At 43.1% G+C, this 20934-nt stretch overlaps 1 protein-coding gene across 1 annotated transcript; it reads right to left on the bottom strand.

Moving 5' to 3' along the window:
- Nucleotides 1-1310: 1310 nt before the first annotated feature.
- On the bottom strand, nt 1311-8877 carry GI (gigantea protein (GI)). The gene is made up of 13 exons (XM_078583243.1): nt 8636-8877; nt 7291-7362; nt 7148-7202; nt 6892-7034; nt 6483-6754; nt 5847-5905; nt 5380-5620; nt 5132-5282; nt 4859-5056; nt 3262-4752; nt 2907-3125; nt 2750-2842; nt 1311-1882 (listed from the first exon to the last, which is right to left on the bottom strand). The coding sequence occupies exons 1-13, from the start codon at nt 8720-8722 to the stop codon at nt 1538-1540; spliced, it is 3426 nt and encodes a 1141-aa protein (XP_078439369.1). The 5' UTR covers nt 8723-8877; the 3' UTR covers nt 1311-1537.
- Between the last annotated feature and the right edge of the window lie 12057 nt (nt 8878-20934).

The following is a 20934-nucleotide window of genomic DNA, read 5'->3' as shown; positions in this document are numbered from 1 at the left end:
TATTTTTTTGATAGGGTTTTATATCAATTATTAAATGCCATATTCTATTTTCAGATTAAGGGATTTCATGCCTTATTATGGCCTCTCAGTTTTTCATGTAAGTATGATATATCAAGGACATTGTTCACATTAGGCTCTTTAGTCATAAAAAATACCTTTTAATATCCATAAGACAGCCCACCTAAAGAAAAATACTCCAAAAGAACATTGTTCATTAGATGAACATTCTTAGCTAACTAAAATTCTAATTTGGAGGTCTCGGATAGAGATTTAATTTAAGTATCTAGTGAATGGTCTGCAGCATAGGAGTCAAGCCATGAATACTGATGTTTAAAGCATAATTGGGTGACATACTAATAATATTAAGATAATGCATTGTTTCAAATTTTATCTTGATAATATATATTTACTGGATGTGATACATAGGATAAACAGTTTTCATTGTGAAATTTATTTGGTCATTTAGTCATATCTGCCTCATTCAGATGCAGAAGCTCCGAAATAAATAGAGTGACTTTATTCAGTGCCTTTGCGGTCCCCTTCATTCAGGGTCTCCTGGCATGCTGCTCAGTCCATACCCGTAGTAAAACTGAGACTGCTCGACTTTGCTGCTCCCGCTAGTAAACTCTGATCTCGGTCCTAAAGTCGACCCTGCTCATAAACTCTTCAGAACCTCTTTAAGAATGAATGAGTTGCTCATGCTGAAAGTTTAAAACGCGACCTCTCGTGGCTCTTCCACCGTCCCAGCTTCTACAACAAACGCACACATACATCCATAGAAATGAATTTAAAGATTAAAATGCTGAACTAGAAAAAAAAGTACTATTTTTCTTCCCAAGTAATCTATATTTGTAGAAGATCTCACGCTGCACACAATCCAAAATAAATACGAATGTCTGGGTTCGGACAACATCCACTCGTATATAACATCCATATCTTATCAATTAATGGAGGTGGACTGGGAAACTGGCTTATCTACATATTGTCTAAAAAGTTACATATCTCTTTAAATTGAGTAAGAACACACATACGCTTTGAGTTTGAGAGCCATTTCATGATGCACATGGTCAACCACGAGCTATGTCACTTGAAGGCAATCTCTGGCAATGACCATAATACTCAGAGCTTTAGTGGCTAAACTCTCTCGCGTGATCCTTCTACCGAGACGTAGCTGCCCCTCAAGCAATAGTGTGATCTCCAAGGTATTATAAATTACATTAGTAACCCAGATCAATTTGAGAAGATTTATTCAATTTTTTTGCTACCCCCATTGTTGTTTAATCTCTTACCCCCATTAAACGCTTTTCAGATGGAAGAAATAAGGGGGAGTGAGGTTCCATTTCCAATCAGAGTCGGATGAAATTTGAACGGGTATGAGGAAGAGGAATCTAGGTCATCTGGTTTCTGCTATCATCTGAGGGGGCAGCCACGGCACCACCGCCGACGCAAGAGTGTGACCCCGCGGGGCGAAAATTACGGCGGTAGATGACGGTATGGTGACGTATGCGAGGGTGTTTTGCTAGAGAGGAGAGCAGAGTCAGCAAGGGACGGCGGCGGAGGTGGCGGCGGCGGCGGCGGTGGTGCAGCCGAGCTCCTTGGCGGCGTGGTGTAGGAAGGCGAGAGTCTGGCCGGTGGCGCGGCGGCTGTGCAACTCCCAGATGAGACACTTTTGAACGTCCGCCGGCCAGTCGATGGCCCCCACCGTCAGGCAGCGCGGGTATCGCGGGCCCCGCAGATCTTCCCCGCCGCCGCTGCCGCCGCCGCCGCCGCTGCACTGGCCCACTGGCTCGCTGTTCAGGATGTCTCGAAGCACCGCCGTGCTGAGAGCGCGCACGTGCGCGCTAGGGTGAGACAGACACCTGATCGTCGCTGGCAGCCGGCACTGAGAGAAAGTAGCGATCGACTATGGGTGAGAAAGCAAGATTAATAGAGATATGTAGCGAGAGACGGCACTGAGAAAACGAGAGATTAACAAATGGATATATAGTAGAGAGAGAGAGAGAGAGAGAGAGAGAGAGAGAGAGAGAGAGAGAGAGAGGAGGCCAGGAGGGCTGGGTGAGTGGATGGATGGATGAATGGAAAGATCTAAAGATGGATAGATAGATTCATAGATAAATAGGTAGAGAGAGAGAGAGAGAGACTGTACACAGAGAGCGAGAGATTAATCTATAGAGAGAAAGAGAGCATAGAAAGAGAGATTAATCGATATAGAGAAAGAGATCACAGAAAGGGAGATTAATAGATAGAGAGAGAGCACAGAAAGAGAGATCAATAGATAGAGAGAGAGCACAGAAAGAGAGAATAATCGATAGAGAGATTGAGAGCAAAGAAAGAGAGAGATTAATAGATAGAGAGAGAGAACAGAAATAGAGAGATTAATAGATAGAGAGAGAGAGAGAGCACAGAAAGAGAGAGATTAATAGATAGAGAGAGAGAGAGAGAGAGCACAAAGAGAGCGAGGAAAGAGAGATTAATAGATAGAGAAAGAAGGCACAGACTCCGGAGAGTGCGAGAGATTAATAGATAGGGAGAAAGAGAGCAAGGAACGAGGGAGATTAATGGATCGCGAAAGAGAGCACAGATTACAGAGAGTGCGTGAGATTAATAGATAGATAGATAGATAGAGAGAGAGAGAGAGAGAGAGAGAGAGAGAGAGAGAGAGAGAGAGAGAGAGAGAGAGAGAACGAAGAGACAGAGAAAGAGAGAAGGAGAAGGAAGAGAGAGAGAGAAAGGAGGAAGGCTGGGGTACCTTGAGAAGGTTGGAAAGGCCGTCGGCGGCGGTCAATCCTGAGTCGCCCCAGTAGACGACGAGCTGAACGGCTCTGGCCGTGACCTCCAGGAGCTGCGCACGCGATCCATCAGGGACAAGAACATGCTCGCCACGCACATCCAGAGAAAGAAAATACCTCCAGCTGCGGCAAGGTGCAGGCCTCGCCGTCGACGAGCATCCCATCCGTGGCGCGGAGGAGAAGATCCGACGCGCTAGCCAGGATGATCAACGCCTCCGGGCTATCGTGGCTCCTCATCAGCTCCACGATCAACTTGACGATTCGCTGATTGACCCTCCACAGCTTCTGCCCCTGCTCGTCGTCCCTCGCGATCCAAGGCTGCAGGTCCTTCTCCGCCTGCCAAGTCGCCGCCACGCCGAAACAGCAAAGTCGATAACGGAAAGAGAGAGAAGGAGAGAGAGAGAGAGAGAGAGAGAGAGAGAGAGAGAGAGAGAGAGAGAGAGAGAGAGAGAGAGAGAGAGAGAGGTGGTACCTGAAGAACGATCGCCGTCGAGGCCTTGGCGGGTGAGGCGGCCACGACGTTGCAGAGCGCGTCGACGACCTGCCGCCAGCCCTGCATCAGCGCGGACGTGCCCTCGGGGCTCATCTGGGTCTCCGGCGCGGCGATCAGCTTGTGCCAGAGCAGCGAGACCACGGAGAAGCACAGATCTCGCTTCTCCGCGAAGACGGACCTCAGAAGAGCTTGCACGCTGCAGTTGAACCCGATATGCCGGTCGGTGAGAAAATTGGCCAAGTCCGAGGCGTCCTCGAGCAAGCTCTTGACCACTCTGTCGTCGTCGTCGCCCGCCAGGATAACCCCCGAGGAGGATCCGCCGTCTGCTCGGCGGCTGGAAGGCCCGCCAGTCTCGAAGCTCCGCCCGCTGGCGCCGGCGCCGGCGGCGGAGGCGAAATTGCTCGGCCGCTTCCCGGAGATGGAGTCCTTCCAGAGAGGGGCCTTGTCGACGATGGAGGCGACGGTCTTGCCGTGGATGTCGATGAGGTGGTAGAGAGAGGAGGCCCTGCCGCAGATCTCCGTGTCCCACTTGCATCTCATGAGGAGGGCGAGGGCGTTGGTGATGGCCTTGGACCGGCCGAAGAGGTCGGAGACGTGGGCCGCCACCATGGCCGCCGCCACGATCTCGTCCGAACTACAGCTCCAGGAGGTGCCCACCGAGGAGGGCTTGAGAGAGAAGAGCGCCTCCAAGATCCCCAGCATCCTGCGGGAGTGGCGCACGGCGGAGCCGGCGGAGCTGTCGGCGGCGGCGGCGGCGGTCTTGGAGATGAAGGGGGTGAGCTGGAGCTCGCAGGCCAGCGCGCAGACGGCGGCGAGGACGTGGGAGTCGAAGGTGGCGACGGGGCCCTGCTTCCTCCGGGTCCTGCTCTTCAGGGTCGTCTTCCCGTTGACGTTCTTCTCGTCGTCCGGGTCCCCGGCGGGGCGCTTGCTGCCGCTGGGAAGGGCTTCGTGGCTCATGCAGACGGTCAGGACGACGAAGAGCAGGCGGGAGGCCAGCTCCATGGAGGCGGCCGGCTCGAGGAAGAGGGAGTGGATCATGGACCGGAGCTCGGCCACGGCCAGGTTCTTGGGCGCGGACCACATCCCGCTCTGGGTCCGCGATTTCTTCGCCTTGCCCCCCGGCGGCGACGACGACTCCGGCGGGAACGTCCGCCGGAGAATGGCTTCCACGGTGGCGACGAAGATGCGCATGAGGCAGGCCTCGGCGGGGCTGCCGCGCGGGAGGTACTCGAGGACCTTGATCAGGGGGAGGTAGAGGTTCCAGGACAGCGGCGGCGGCTGAAGCGGAGACGCCACCACGATCTCCGGCAGGTCCACGGCCGAGGAGCTCAGAGGGAGCAGCCCGTAGGCCGCTTCCCAGATGGTGCACACCCGCCACTCCACGTCCGGCCCATGCGCGCACAGCAGCGACGCGATCCCCTGCGCCGTCGCCTCCATCGTCGCTTCATCGCACGAGGCCACCACCTCCGCCTGAAACAATACAAACACCCCCGGCTCGTCGTTTCTTCCTTTTTTTTTTGAGGAATATATTGGGCACGAAAAAAAGAAAGAATGAAACTTGGGAGTTGGGAGAGACCTGTTTTCTTTGGGCCGCCTGAGGCTCGTGCAGGAGCTCCCCTCCTTGGGCTTGCCTCAGCGGAGGGAAGAGCAGAGTGGGTTGCGAGAGCACGCGGAACAACAATGCGGCCGCCGCATCCGCTGCGATCCCCGCCCTCATCGACATGGCCGTCCCGATTGCGCGCAGAAAGTGCAGATGCATCCAGTTTCGCGGGAGCTGTGTTTTCAGCAGAGAATTTAGTGTATATATATTTATATTAATTAGTTAGAAACATGCAGTTGTAAGTCTTACCCGCATGCCTGTCCCGTAGTCTTCGGCGGCCCTGAGGAGCTCTACGAGTTGCACGGCGGCGTCGAGCGCGTCCGGAGCCCACGACGGCGGCGCCTCGAGGAGCCCAAGAAGAAGCCGTTGGGTGGCGCTAGGCGTGGCTATGGCGTAGTACCTGCGCGAAAACAAGCGACGATGATATAGATATATATATATATTTTTTTCATATATTTTTTTTCGGACGGGACGGGAGAGGGGAAGAGAACACTGACCGGTGGAAGAGGCGCGCGTAGGGTTCCAGAGGTGGTAATCCGGCGACGAGGTGTTCGTCCAAGGGAGTGGTTGGAGGCGGTAGCAAGAGTGCCGGAACGGCTGCAGCGGTCAAATTAGCGGTCTCGTAACGGGAAAGCTCTTCATCGCAGACACTCAAGATTACGCCCGCTCCGTTTGCGACTGCCCACCTCGGCGTTGACGGCATCAGCTGAGGATGCTTGCCTGCTCCACGGCTCGACACTGGCGATACCATGAAAATGAACATTAATCAGTGAGCCAACGTTCGTCGGGATCAACAGGTATTGGAAATGTAGCCCGTGAGGATTTTATTTAGTAAGAGAATTAGTTTGTTATATAGGTTGCTGATCATCGGTAGGGAGATTGTGGATGCATCCAGTTCCATTTTGTAGTTTCTGTTCGTGAAACTAGATAAATGAAATGCGAGATGATTCACTGATTCACGTACCTGTGATGGGAGGCTTTAATTCTCCCCCAGCTGCGTACTTTCCCATCACACCGCCACACCTGAACAAAACCAAGAATCGGGGATGAGAAAGTCTGAGCCTCTTTCAGATTATAATGCCGTTGTTGTACCCGTAAACTTGTAATTTTTTGGGGCGGAAAGAATTTCTGACGCGAGATAAAGGTAACACCTAAAATATTCCGCAATAAATATTCCGTGCGGAGATGAGTAATACTGAAAGACATTCACTTAAGTAAAGTCGAATGATCTCAGTAGCTATTGAGATAGAAAGTCCATATTCTATCCAATAGATATTAGGAACTGCGTCCTGAAAGAAATCACTCTTTCTGCGCAACATGTTTTCTTGGAATAAATGTTTTCCTTTGGTCAAATTAGAAAACAGAGCAATTAAAATTGCAGGGACATGTTTCAACGGAAAGTAATAGAGATCAATTCGAAATACAGAAGAAGATCCTGGGAGAAACCCATCCCTGTGAATAATGAAAAACCTCTAAGACTACTTGATAGTTGATAAATAGCTCTTGATTGAAACGATAACACAGACGAGACGCTGATTCTCTTCAAATTATAGATTTACTACTTTTCGCATTTGGACGAGGGAATACTGGTGATTCTTACCATCGAAAATAGTCACTTCTAATACCCAAAGGAGCAGCCAACAAGATATCTGTAATCCAAGCCGACAACGGCCTCAAGGGTCTTCGTTCGTTCTCCGGCTTCGGTGACGACGAAGATTCTTCCTCCTTCGAATCACTTGTAGAAGCATTGCTCTCGCTTTGGCTTTCCCCCTCGCTAGACAGATTATCAACCTTGTAAATCGGTCTATTGTAGTGCGTCAATACTCGTAGGATTTCGCCGCATGCTAGAGCCCATTGCTCGGAGTACTCCTTCTGCAATCAAATAAAATAAGCATCAATAATTAAACAAAATATCAACCCTAACGTAAATACCTCTCATTCTGAAAGAGACACGCAAACTTGAATTGCAGAAATAAAAGTACAGGATTGACAGATTGGATATAACATACCTCATTGTTTTGACTGACCAAAGAAATGAACGAAACAAAAGGAGGACTGTTCTTCTCGTACACCAACGAACCATCGATTATACACGACAGGATTGGATGTACGATGGCATGGCCATGCTCTGGATGGTGCAGAACAAAAGTAGCTGCGGATTCATGCGCATTAGGCCAAGCGTCAGTTTCTTAAATCCAATACGATTAAGAAATAAAAGAAAACATGAGATAGTGCGTCAGAATAAATAAGATCAAAGGCAATCACCTAAAACTTCGTCTATAAGACGTCTTCCTTCGGATGGATAATAATTCTGGATAAGCTGCGTCACAAGAAAAACAACACAAATGAAATCTGGATTTTCAGGTTCAATCTTGAAAATTGAATTGCTCTGTGTGGTCCAGACTTACCTGAGCTACATCCTCTGGGAATTGCTCTGAGGTAAATTGAACGAAATATTCTACATATGCCATTGTTTGTGCCTTCGGAAAAAAAAGAAAAACGCTTAAAGCCTGTGAAATGAAAACCAACCAAGAGCCTGCAATGACGTTGCTTACAAAGAATCACCAGGATCGTCATACACAGTTATGAATCAAATCAAAAAGACAAGTCATCGAAAATCTAACAAATTTAAATCACCACGACTGTAATTGTTAACAAATTGAAGTAAAAAAGAGTTGTCCGGAGATGTAATATTTAAAGAGTATGTCATAAAATCAGGATTGCCTTCTCAACAAAATCTAAGAAAGTGCCGTTAAGCAACCTCACGGTGACATCTTGGAAACCAATTCCAGCAATCAAGGCACATCAAACTTAATTTAACATAATTAAGAGAAGGAAAGAATGGAAAGACTTAAAATCCAATGCGACAGTTATAATCGTCGAAGGATATCGAAGTAATAGGGACTCCACGCTTAAGAATCACAGTCCGAAACTGGGGGATGATTCATACAGGAGACGCGCTATTAAAAATCTGATTACTGCGATGAACACGAGAACACCAGAATCTATAGCATGAGGATTCGCTCGTGTTTTCTACCGCTGTTGCGAATGGGTCACAATTCATTTAGCCCCAATGCATTCGTCGGGAAATAAAAACCACTCATAGGACCTCTAAAGCACTAATTTTGAAAAATATAAGATTCAGGATTCAAATAGCTAAATTGGTAACAGAATGAAATTTAAAACTGGGAGAAAAGTCGCTAAAATTTGCACGAATGGATAAATAATATCAATCCATCAGGATGGATAAATAATATCAAATGCAAGGATGAAACAAGGAACAGCTCCTTCGTGAAGCCAAATTCGCAGTGATCGTACCGAAATGGGCCGAAAGGCATAATAGAGTATTTAATTGTGACTATGATGAGGAAGGAGGAGATGAATGGCCATCGGTTCTTACAAAACCCGACTATTCATCTCGTGGTGAACACATCTATATTCTCATTGTGCGATTTGAACAGGCAACTAATTACACATTGCCCAGGGGAACGGAGAATCCAGATCACTGGTTTACACGGCTACCAATAAACTGTTGATTTGGATGGTTCATCGCATCCTGATATGTATGGACAGACCTCTTTGGAAGCAAGTTGAATAGATCCCTCCAAGTGTGGGGAGCACAAACCCGGCATCGAAAAAAGAATTAGCAAGATAAGAGGAATCAAAGACGGCCATTCAAGGACTGAATTTGGGGTGAAAAAACGCAAAGAAGGAAAGGCCGATAAACTTCTGTAGGTGAGGTCAAGTCCGTACCTGTCTCTGTTGTTCATCTTGCGGTGGAGGCCCGAACAGAGATGAGAATTGAAGACCATCAATCCACCTTTCAGATGACGTGGCCATTTCAGACCTCTCCTCGGACGGTTCCTCGTATGGTTTCCGTGCAGTGCTAATCCCGAGTCAAACCAAACAATCGACGCATAAACATCAGAATTCCAAGTCAACCTCCGAAACATTGGAAGCTCCGGCGGCTCAGACGAACACTCGCTTCATGAATCAACATAGGAGACGCGCTATTAAAAATCTGATTACTGCGATGAACACGAGAACACCAGAATCTATAGCATGAGGATCTGCTCGTGTTTTCTACCGCTGTTGCGAATGGGTCACAATTCATTTAGCCCCAATGCATTCGTCGGGAAATAAAAACCACTCATAGGACCTCTAAAGCACTAATTTTGAAAAATATAAGATTCAGGATTCAAATAGCTAAATTGGTAACAGAATGAAATTTAAAACTGGGAGAAAAGTCGCTAAAATTTGCACGAATGGATAAATAATATCAATCCATCAGGATGGATAAATAATATCAAATGCAAGGATGAAACAAGGAACAGCTCCTTCGTGAAGCCACCCGCAGTGATCGTACCGAAATGGGCCGAAAGGCATAATAGAGTATTTAATTGTGACTATGATGAGGAAGGAGGAGATGAATGGCCATCGGTTCTTACAAAACCCGACTATTCATCTCGTGGTGAACACATCTATATTCTCATTGTGCGATTTGAACAGGCAACTAATTACACATTGCCCAGGGGAACGGAGAATCCAGATCACTGGTTTACACGGCTACCAATAAACTGTTGATTTGGATGGTTCATCGCATCCTGATATGTATGGACAGACCTCTTTGGAAGCAAGTTGAATAGATCCCTCCAAGTGTGGGGAGCACAAACCCGGCATCGAAAAAAGAATTAGCAAGATAAGAGGAATCAAAGACGGCCATTCAAGGACTGAATTTGGGGTGAAAAAACGCAAAGAAGGAAAGGCCGATAAACTTCTGTAGGTGAGGTCAAGTCCGTACCTGTCTCTGTTGTTCATCTTGCGGTGGAGGCCCGAACAGAGATGAGAATTGAAGACCATCAATCCACCTTTCAGATGACGTGGCCATTTCAGACCTCTCCTCGGACGGTTCCTCGTATGGTTTCCGTGCAGTGCTAATCCCGAGTCAAACCAAACAATCGACGCATAAACATCAGAATTCCAAGTCAACCTCCGAAACATTGGAAGCTCCGGCGGCTCAGACGAACACTCGCTTCATGAATCAACATAACTGGATCCCAAAAATACTCTCGTCCACCCTTGATTCCGGCCTATCCATCGCAAACACAGAAGCGGTCCTCATCCTACAAACGGATCCATTCACAGCAATCGCATCCGCAGATCATCCCAAAGCCGATTCAATGTTATAAGCTGCCACAGACAAACTGTTCTTCCTCACTCGAAGAACCGTCAGGTCCGATCTTCGGATCAGCTCCACGGCTTACAGCGTTCACCAAAACTGCTCGCACGACAGAACACAATCAGGAAAAATCACGGTCACAGGAAGAACTAAACCCATTTGCGGAAAATCTCTGAAGAAAACAGCTGAAAAAAGAAACAATCGCAGAAGCCAGAGAGGCGGAGCGACCGATTTCCTCACCATTCGAGGTACGCTTCCAACATTGACTGCTCGATCTTCGCCGGCGGTGGTCGAAGCTATCGTCGGATATTTCCCCGGCCGCGACTTTTTATCATCTCGTATCCCCCGACTTGGAGGATGAGTGGGAGGAAAGGGAGAGAGAAAGAGGAGAGAGAAAGAGATACTTCGTGGTCGCTGTGAGCGCCGTTTCTGATCTCCCCTGCAGACGTGGCCTTGATATTTTCGTCGCTCGGAAGAATTTACTAAAACGCCATTTAGCGCCACGGATCGGACGGCCATCAGTCGGTCAAATCGTCTGAAGCTTATCCCCCGAAGATACCTTTTGGATGTCCCGCGGAGGACGCCGCTTAAACGGTTCCGCTGAGCCCCCAGACTGGGCGGGGCTCGTCCGTCAGGGTGTCAAGACAGCCTTTATTCTCCTCCTGCGGTATAACTCAAGCGTTACCGGAAGATATACTGCCTGGGTTTGGCCCAATCAGCCATAAGATCCGGATTCGGGGCACACGGGAAATTTGAGCTGACGTGGCTCTCTCATGTCGGCAAGGAAGCACGTTGGATGTTTTTGTGGGCCCCACCGTACACGTGGTGGCTGCTAAGTGGAACTGTTCAACTGGAGTCTTTTTAACATATAATCTAAAAAGTACGGGTATAGCTCAAGCGTTACCGGAAGATATACTTTCCGGGTATGGCCCAATCAGCCATAAGATCCGGATTCGGGGCACAGGTAAATTTGAGCTGACGTGGCTCTCTTATGTCGGCTAGGGAGCAAAAAAAAAAGTTGTGGGCCCCACCGTACACGTGGTGGCTGCTGAGTGGAACTGTTCAACTGGGGTCTTTTTAACATATAATCTAAAAAGTACGGGTAAGAATTTAGGATGAAAATTCCATGTATTCAATATTTTGTTTCTAATTATACGGATGTATAATTCGATTGGCCAATAACTTTTCTGTGGTGTGTTTGCCTGCCTACGGGGCATCTTTAGAAACACAAGGTGCATGTATCTTTCTGGAAGGTCCATGCTATTTGAGCATCTTGCAGGATTGTCTTATTCTCCAAGTGAGAGATAAATCAAAGTCAATGTGAGACCCTATAGGCCCCTAGTTAATAACTTTGAGCCCAATAAAATTTATTGACCACCTGATTAATCAATTAATCAATATATATAAATTAATTAATAGATGATCGATTTAGCCAAGTTGATCGATTAAGTCTCTATACTGTGGGTTGACAAACTACACCTCCTGCTCTTGAAGATATTGAGTATTATTTTAACTCTCTTATGGAACCTTGTCTGTCATTGATTATTGTACATGTACAATCCTTTGTATGTGTGAGGACTCTCGTATGACTGGGGGTATGGTTTATCGGCAAATCCTAATTCGTCATTTGGTTACAACTGATGCATAACGGGGATCATTGGAGAATATCTTCTCTAATATAATTACTACCCTAGCTAGTCATGTGAATGAATCATCTTCAATGAGTCAATCTCCTCTTATATCGAGGCGGATGAGAAAGAAATATATGTGGCTGACTAGCCAATCACACATTTCATATGTCATTCGATATTCATCAATAAGACATATTCATTATTGTGCACGTGATGATGCTTACAATGAAGTCCCTAAATACATGATTAGACTTAATAGATTATGATGAGATCGTGATTCGAAGATCGCTAGTCTTTAATTGTGTTTTTTTAATATTCCTACTTGAATGATACTCAAGAATGACACCAAAGTATTTTGATAGAATAACACTATCTATACTCACTCCTAATATGGTTATGGTCGGTTGAGTTCACCGAATTGATCTGTACAAATCCTTAAATGATATTTACCAAACTATCGATTATTTATGACTCATGTCACAGTTGTCTGAGTGGTCCTTAGGCTTAAGATACCAAAGGTGTCTCGTGGAGGCACAATTGTGCTTTGACCATGACCCACAAGTATCTAATTATGAGATTTTAAATAGTCTCCGTCTAAGCGCATCAAGAAGTTTCCAAAGATGATTGAGTAATCAATATGGGATCATTCACCATTGGTTTAAGAGGAGTAGCTGAAGGAAGACGATGCGATGAAGTCATTAGCCAAGGTAGTGAAATATCATAGAAGAGTTTTCTAATAATTTTCAAATACATCAGTGCTAACTCGGACGACTGATTAGGGTTTAAAAATTGACCATAACCTAAATCCTCTTATGAGTATCAATTGGATGAGGGATGATATGTCCACGGTATATGATGATGAACAAGTTCCATTAGTAAGTCAATACACACTCCTTTGTATCTTCTAGAACACGAGGAGTAGCTTGGCACCCACGTGTTTTAGACTCAACCTATTGATCAAGTTCAATCGATCAAACATTAATTAATATGTATGATAACGTAGTTAATTAATTTTGAAGGCTAATAAAATTTATTGGGATACTAGAGTCGCTAATTATATTGGGTCTAGAGGGTCAAATGGTCCTTTAGACATTAGAAGATATACTTAAGCTTGGGGGTTTTATAAAAAATATCCACTTATTATAAATAGGGGAATGCCCTGAACTAACTTCACCCATGCCATAATTTTTCAAGGGCCTTCCCCTCCTCAATTCTTCATGCATCTTCACTCCATTTTCGATACAATCGAGATGATGTAAAAACGGTGACAGAGGTTGAATGGAGCTCGTCAAAGTGAACAAGGAGATTCGACGTGCCAAAGATCATTTGGAAACATCTAGAGGTTACAAAAATGAGCAACTCGATTCGTCTCACTAGACGATGTTGGGTTCTAGAGGCCTTGACATGGATGAACAAATCAAAACATTCCGTAGCGGAAGACTTGAATGGAATCAAAACGGCATCGATAAAATCATTGAAACACAGTACCTTTGCACGGATTGCTTCCTTGATTTCTTGGATCTCAGAGTGAGACGAGTCAAGCTGCTCAAGTGTGCAGCCTCTAGACGTATCCACGTGACCCTCAACATGTCGAATGTCCTCCATCTCATTGACGAACCCCGTTCAATCTCTGTCATCGTCGTTACGTCATCCCAATTACATCATAGATGGAGAAGGGGTGTGGGGAGAAGGGAGAAGAAGGGCAAATGCCCTTAAACAATTCTGACCTGGGTGAATTTTGTTCAGGGCCTTCCCCTATTGATACTACGTGGGTATTTTTCATAAAAAACTCCAAAACTTAAATATATCTTTCGACATCCAAAAGACCATTTGCGTGTGACCCTCTAGGCCTATTTATCGGTCTAGTTAATGACTCCAACGGCCTAATAACCTTTATTGGCCTTCTAAATTAATTAAATATATCAACATATAGATTAACTAATGACGGATCAATTTAACCCAATCGATAGTTCGAGTCTCCAACACGTGGGGTGCTAAGCCATACCTTGTGCTATAGAAGATACAAAGGATTGTGTCTCGACTCACTCATGGAACTTGTTCATCATCGATTATCGTGTATGTATTATCCCTCATCCACTTGACACTCCTTGGACGACTTAGGGTATGGTCAACTATCAAACCCTAATTGGTCATCCGCTGCATTTGGAAATCATCAGAGAACTCTTCTCCCAATATTTCACTGCCTTGGCCAAGGACTTCGTTGCATCGTCTTCCTTGAGTTGTCACCTCTTATACCGAGGGTGGACGATCCCATCTTGACCACTCAATCGTCTTCGTGAACCTCTTGATGTACCCGAACTAAGACCGTTTAGAATCCCATGATTAGAAACTCGTTGGCCATAGCCAAAGTACAACCATCCGTCCACAAGATGTCTTTGGTGTGTCAGGTCTGAAGACCACTTACACAATCGTGACGTAAATCAACATGATTGACAGTTTGGTACAATACCATTCAGGAATTCATACGGATCAATTTAGTGAACTCTTTCTAGTAAAGATCACCCACTATCTATCCTTAATGTCTCCACTCTAATGGCTACGGGACCGACCATACTCATCATATGAGTGAGGCTAGATAGTGTTATTCTATTCGGATACTTTGATGTCCTTCTCGAGTATCATTTGAATATGAATGTTCAGCATACATTCTTAAAGACTAATGATGTTCGTATTACGATCTCATTGTAATTCATTGAGTAGGATCATGTATTCATGGACTTCATTATAAGCATCACACGTGTACTATAATAGATATGTTGTATTAATGAACATGAAACAAGATGTGGAATGTGTGATTGGCTTGTCAACTGCATATATTTCCATTAGAGGATCCATGAAATCACGAATGTAATTCATTCCGAGGTTATTCCTTTAATAAGATTGTTGGTGTTGTTACCATCCTGATGTGAATCATTTTGAGATCTTCATCAAGCTTTAGGCCTCTAGAACCCAACATGATGATCCCATCTTGACCACACAATCATCTCCGTGTACTTCTTTCTACATGTGAGCTAAAACTTGTTTGAATCCCTTGATTAGAGACTCATATGTTGTTGTCAAAATATAGTTGTGCATTCATGAGATATCTTTGGTGAATCTTGAAAAGGCAATAAACTAATTAAACATATTTAAATAAATTTATTAATATCATGATGATAACTTGCAAATTAACATGATTAATTGATAAATTTTACATTATATTTATGTGTCTTAGTGACCATTTTTGCATGTTATCATATTAAAATGGAGATAAATGACTTACACTTTGATTTTATTATTATTTCTAATTTTTTATCATTTTATTTAAGTAATATTTTTTACAGGGCTTTAAATACTTGGCTAAAGGTTGGTAAGGGCTCTCTAATTTTTCTGGAATTTGTCCATATTTTTTTATAATTTTTTGGCCAACATTTAGCCAAGAAATGATTTTTATTTATTTAAATAATACATATGCTATTCATTTAGCATCCTTGATATATATATATATATATATATCAAGGGGCATCCACGTCATTCACCCGAAATTTGGGTCAATACGTGGATATATATATATATAAGAAAAAAAAAGACAAAAGTCGGTGTCGGCAGGTTTTTTTTTACCTTGTCGGTTAGCCGCGTGCATTTAATGCACGCGGCAACCGACACGCACGTGCACCGCTTATTTTATTTTATTTTAAGTCATTAGCGTGTGCATTTAATGCACGCGCTAACCGACACATTTTTTTTAAAATAAGGTCGACGTTTTATGGCGTCGATTCACCGCATGCATTAAATGCATGCAAAAATCAATGCCGTAAAACGTAAATAGGAGGCGGTAAGCTCACCACTTCTTTTTATTATTATGTTTTAAACGACGCTAACGGTTGCCGTGGCATTTTTATAGCCGTTCAAATACAGGAGTCATTTTCCAATCATTGCGGGTGGCGGACGCGGACAACCACGTGTCAGAACGCAATCTGAGAAGGCAGAAAATGAGAAAGAATGCGCTAGCCAATCAGAAATGTCAGTTTTTTTTAAAATAACAAGATGATCCAATGGCCTAGATTAATCTAAAGTAGAATGACGATATCTAGAGATCTAGATGTCCGATTGGGCTGAAATTTTGAGGGTAGGTTTGCCTTTTCTCCCTACAATCGAGACGGTTGGATCTTTAAATAGAGGTCTGGAAAAGGGCAAAATTCACTTTTTGAAGCTCTCGCCAAGGATTTGGCCAGGAAGGACACAAGAGTTGCTTTGGAAGTTCTTGATTCTACACTCAAATTTGTAAGTTTCTGATTGTATTTCAATCTTATTCTTGAATGATTCTAAAACGCCACGGTATGGGCGAAATGTACATGCCGCAGAAGTGGTTTTGAATGAAATTAGCACTGCATTTTGATTCTGATTCAAGATCTGGTTTTTGCTCTTTAATTCTTCATCAATTTTGAACATTTCTGCATCATTAGAATTTTAATTTAGGGTCGGATTTCATCTTTTCCCCAAATTCTTTACTTTCTCTCTCTAGGTTAATTTGTCTAGTTTCTCTCTCTATATTTTGAAACTTAATTTAATATATAAAAAACCTAAAAACAAATTTTTATTTGAAAATTCATTCATCTTGAAGTCCCATTTAAAAATCCCTTTCTTGCTTATTAAATTCCCAATTTTAATTCATAAAAATTGTCTTAACATTTTATAATAATTGGGAAATTAATAATCCAAATTAATCTGATCTTAGAATTGAAATAATTCTATCTTGAGCTTTTTGAGCGAAATATTTAAAATCAAGATTAAGCTTTTACTTGATTTTGATTAATTATAAACATTATTAAGCATAATTAAGGTTTATTAATTGCAAAACGAATTCATCGTTGAATTAATTTATTAAATTTGGATAAAACTTCTTACTTATTGCCTCCCTGTGGTTCGACCGCTTGCTTGCTCTATATTCTATATTTAGTGATTAAGGGAATTTATAAATTTTATTGTATAAGTCTAAACATCAAATCAACGACATATTTACACGCATTTTTAGGCTTATCACATGACTTATAATATTATTTTCTTCATGAGTTTAATGTCACCAAAATAAATAGAAATACAAGAAATATAATAAATTATGATCACTTAAAAAATATAATAAATCCCTATAAATAGTTATACAATTGTATATATTGTAATAATAAATTTCCCTAAAAGCATTGTCTTTAAAATATTTTTCTTTACGAAATTAAAGCCAGAAAGCTGAGATTCATTCTAAAAATATGAAGAATCATTTAAACCCATTATAATATACATTTATGATCATTCAAAATAAAATACATTAAATTGTGATCAAAATTTGCATGTTATCTGTGATTTTCGGCCATCAAATTTATGGCTCTAAGTGCATAAAATCCTAACCATTTTTTATAGCTTTGTCTCCATTAAAAAATACGAAATGATTCAGAGAAAGAAATTCTATGGTGAATTATACGAATAACATATAGCCTAAACTATTAGAATCATCTACAAGATAAAAAAAATACTCTTTTAGAAATATGATGTTTTAGTCTGAAATACTACATTTAAGTTTTCTTCTCAATATGGACATTGCATTTTTTGAAGCTAAGTAATGTATCATTGAGGAAATAAAACTGGCTATTTTATCCTCTTGGAAAGTACAGTGTGCTTTTGGGAACTATGCCCATGTCTAGGGCCCTGGAATTTGATCGGTTTGTTAACCAAATCCAGTCCACAATCTGCGGAGACAATACTTTGGTTCAGTCCAAGATCAAACCATTTAGGTTGGATCGTGTAAAATAATTTAAAGAATAAAAGCTAAACCAAGACAATGTAATTGTGAGGCACAGTTCAACTTTGATCTGATCAAATAGTTTGATCTAAACTATAAAAATAATCTTTGTTTTTTGATTTAAAACAAAACCTTTCTTGAGTGAAGGAAAAGCCAATGTCAACGAGTTTTAATTTATCTTGAATTTTAGCACGAATATCCCAATCAGAGTTGGGTTTTTGGGTCCCAATATTAAGGGTTAAACCACATAAAATTATTTCTAATGCAAAAAGGCTTGAATCCAAGTGCAAGTTTTGGTCGCATGATCACGATGATCTTAGTGACATTTCATAGTTTGGATCATTTTGATTTACCATGGTAGACCACAAAAATAAAAGACAAATCATCAAATTAACCTTAAAAATAAAAACATTTTATGCTTTTTGTAGGAAATGTATAGACTGTAGGTAGAAGTGTAGCAGACGTCCTTTACTCGGGCAACGCAAGAGCACACAAGAGAGATGCAGTAGAAGCTCTCCTAAGGCAGTTGACGCTCAGATGTAAGCAAGCAGAGAGAGAAAGCAAGAGGAGAAGAGAGAAGAAGAAAGACGAATCCACGTTAATTGCTTCTTGAGGGAAAAATCCCATTAACCCTTTTAGGGTATTACATCAATATTTATCTTGCCTTATTGGGTCTGTTTAACCCAATAAGATATTACAAAGGTAATATACAACGGATAGAATAGAACAGGTGAATGTTAACGGGACCGAACGGAGTTCCTAACCCTTAACACTCCCCCTCAAGTTGGGAGTGAATATTCTTCAGTCCTAGGTTGTCTATAAGCCTGTTGAGCATCGGACTATGCACCCCTTTAGTGAGGATATCTGCACATTGATGGATCGATGGAACATAAACCATGCTGAGGATGCCACATTCTAGTTTTTCCTTAATGAAGTGCCGATCGATGTCAACACGTTTGGTTCGACCATGATGGACTGGATTCTGTGGAATCTTGATTGGAGACTGATTGACTGGACATCTGCTTTACGGGCATGGTGGGTTGAATCCGAAGGTCTTGCAGTATGTTTCGTATCCATAGTGCCTCACAAATTCCTAATGCGAGCGCCCGGAGTTCAGCTTCGGCAGTGGATCTGGAAACTACTAACTGTTTTTTGCTTTTCCAAGTTATGAGATTTCCACCAAGAAAGGAATAGTAGCCTGTGGTAGATAGCCGATCTGGAATATTTCCCGCATAATCTGCATCTGTAAAGATTTCAATATTCACATCTCTTGTTGCTCGAAAGAGTATCCCGTAACCAGGTGTTCCCTTCAAATAGCGGAGTATTTGATACACTGCAGCTCATGGGCTTCACGGGGATCTTGCATGAATTAACTTACTAACCCAACGGCAAATGCAATATCTGGGCATGTATGAGATAGGTACAAAAGTTTTCCAACCAATCGTCGGTAGCTTCCCTTGTCTGTGGGAGCGCTATCCGTCGCTAGCCCTAGTTTATGATGTGGATCCACAGGGGTAGGGGCAGGTTTGCAGCCGAGCAGGCCCATCTCCTTTAGGAGATCTAAGGTATACCGAAGTTGTGCCATCACAATCCCCTCCTTAGAATATGCAAGTTCAATGCCTAGAAAATATTTTAGTTGTCCTAAGCGCTTGATGTCAAATTCTTTGGTTAAATGATCATGGAGTTGGCGGATTTCTTCAATATCATGACTGGTAACAATCATATCGCCAACATACACAAGTAATATAGCGACGCCGACTTGGGTATGTTTAATGAAAAGAGTATGATCGCCATTGCTTTGCATAAATCCCATATGACGCATGGCCTTGGTTAGTTCCCCAAACCAGGCTCGTGGGGACTGCATGAGGCCATAAAGAGCTTTATGCAGTTTGCACACTAGAGCTGCATTCTGAGCTGTCTTATAGCCAGCAGGGATAACCATATAAATTTCTTCTTCAAGATTACCATGTAGAAAAGCATTTTTAACATCTAATTGATGCAACTCCCAACCCTTGATAGCAGCTAAGGCGACAAGAAGTCTAACTGTGTTCATTTTGGCCCCTAGAGCAAAGGTTTCGCCATAGTCTACTCCAAATGTTTGAGTATATCCTTTAGCCACTAGCCATGCTTTGTACTGTTCTATGTATCCATCTGCCTTGTACTTGACAGTGAACACCCAACGACAGCCCACTATTTTTTTCCTTGTGGAAGTTCAACTAATGTCCAAGTATGATTTTTTTTGAAGTGCCACCATCTCTTCCTCCATAGCTTGCTTCCAATTTGGGTCTGATAAAGCTTCTGATACTGTTGTTGGAGGCCAATTGAACCCACTTTAGACAGAAATAGTTGATAAGGAATTGAGAGACGAGATGGACTAACATACTATTGAATCGGATATTGTCCCTTTGTTACAGATCCAGTGAGAAGAGTGTACACCTCCATACTGGCTGTTGGTTTTCTTCTGGTGTAAACATCGCTGAAATCTTTGATAGGAGGAACCTGTGGGTTGGTAATTGCTTGTTGAGATGAGTCAATCAGATGTCCCTACAGATCAGATTGTCCTTGTTGTTAATTTGAAATTTCATGGAGCACGATTTGCCCACCCTCTTGATCTGTAGCCGCTTCTGGGGGTTTTTGGACTAAGGATAGCTCCCCTTGATATTGAGTATTACCCGAGGGATAGTAGGGGGGTATCTTCATCAAAGGTGACATCCTTGGTGACATAGTACCATTTTCCACTGGGATCATCGCATTGGTATCCCTTATGAGTCATTGAGTATCCCACAAAGATACCTCTCAGTGTTGGGGGGGGGGCAAATTTATGGGAAGACAATACATGAACATAAGCCGTACACCCGAATACCTTTAACGGAAGAGTAGGTCTCCAATGAGCTAAAGGCACATGGGAGTCCATCTCTTCAATAGGACTCTTCTCCCCCAAAGTGCTGGTGGACCACTGGTTGATTAAATGGGTACAAGTTAGGAGGGGGTCTCCCTAAACAAAAGTGGGAACATTGTTCTCAAAGAGGAGGGCTCGAGTAACCTCTACCAGGTGTCTATTTTGTCCGTTCGGCTACCCCATTCTGTTGGGGAGTATTGACGCAAGAAGTTTCATGGATAACACCGCGAGCCAAAAAAAATTGCCGTAAGGTGTCATTAATAAAATCTTTAGCATTGTCAGACCGAAAGCGTTTGATATTCATATTAAACTGAAGAGATATCATCTTAAAGAAATTGAATATAATGGAGACAGATTCTGATTTTTGCGTCATTAGATACACCCAAGTCATCCGAGTACAGTCGTCAATGAATGTAAGAAACCATCTTTTGCCTCCATTTGTAATCTTCTGAGAGGGACCCCAAATATCGCAATGAACGAGATCAAATGGTTGAAATTTTTGGTGAGATGCACTAGTATAGCTAGAACGAGAATGCTTGGCCATTTGAC

The sequence above is a fragment of the Wolffia australiana genome, chromosome 11, assembly GCF_029677425.1.
Source record: "Wolffia australiana isolate 7733 chromosome 11, ASM2967742v1".
NCBI lineage: Eukaryota > Viridiplantae > Streptophyta > Magnoliopsida > Alismatales > Araceae > Wolffia > Wolffia australiana.
This window is presented reverse-complemented; position numbering and strand designations above follow the sequence as displayed.

What these genes read in the sequence shown, in the direction of transcription:
- GI (XM_078583243.1), bottom strand. Translation starts at nt 8,722, where the DNA reads ATGGCCACGTCATCTGAAAGGTGGATTGATGGTCTTCAATTCTCATCT. An exon ending in ATTAAAGCCTCCCATCACAG is followed by an intron (nt 5,621 to 5,846) that starts GTACGTGAATCA and finishes TGGTATCGCCAG; the next exon opens with TGTCGAGCCGTGGAGCAGGC. An exon ending in TACGCGCGCCTCTTCCACCG is followed by an intron (nt 5,283 to 5,379) that starts GTCAGTGTTCTC and finishes GTTTTCGCGCAG; the next exon opens with GTACTACGCCATAGCCACGC.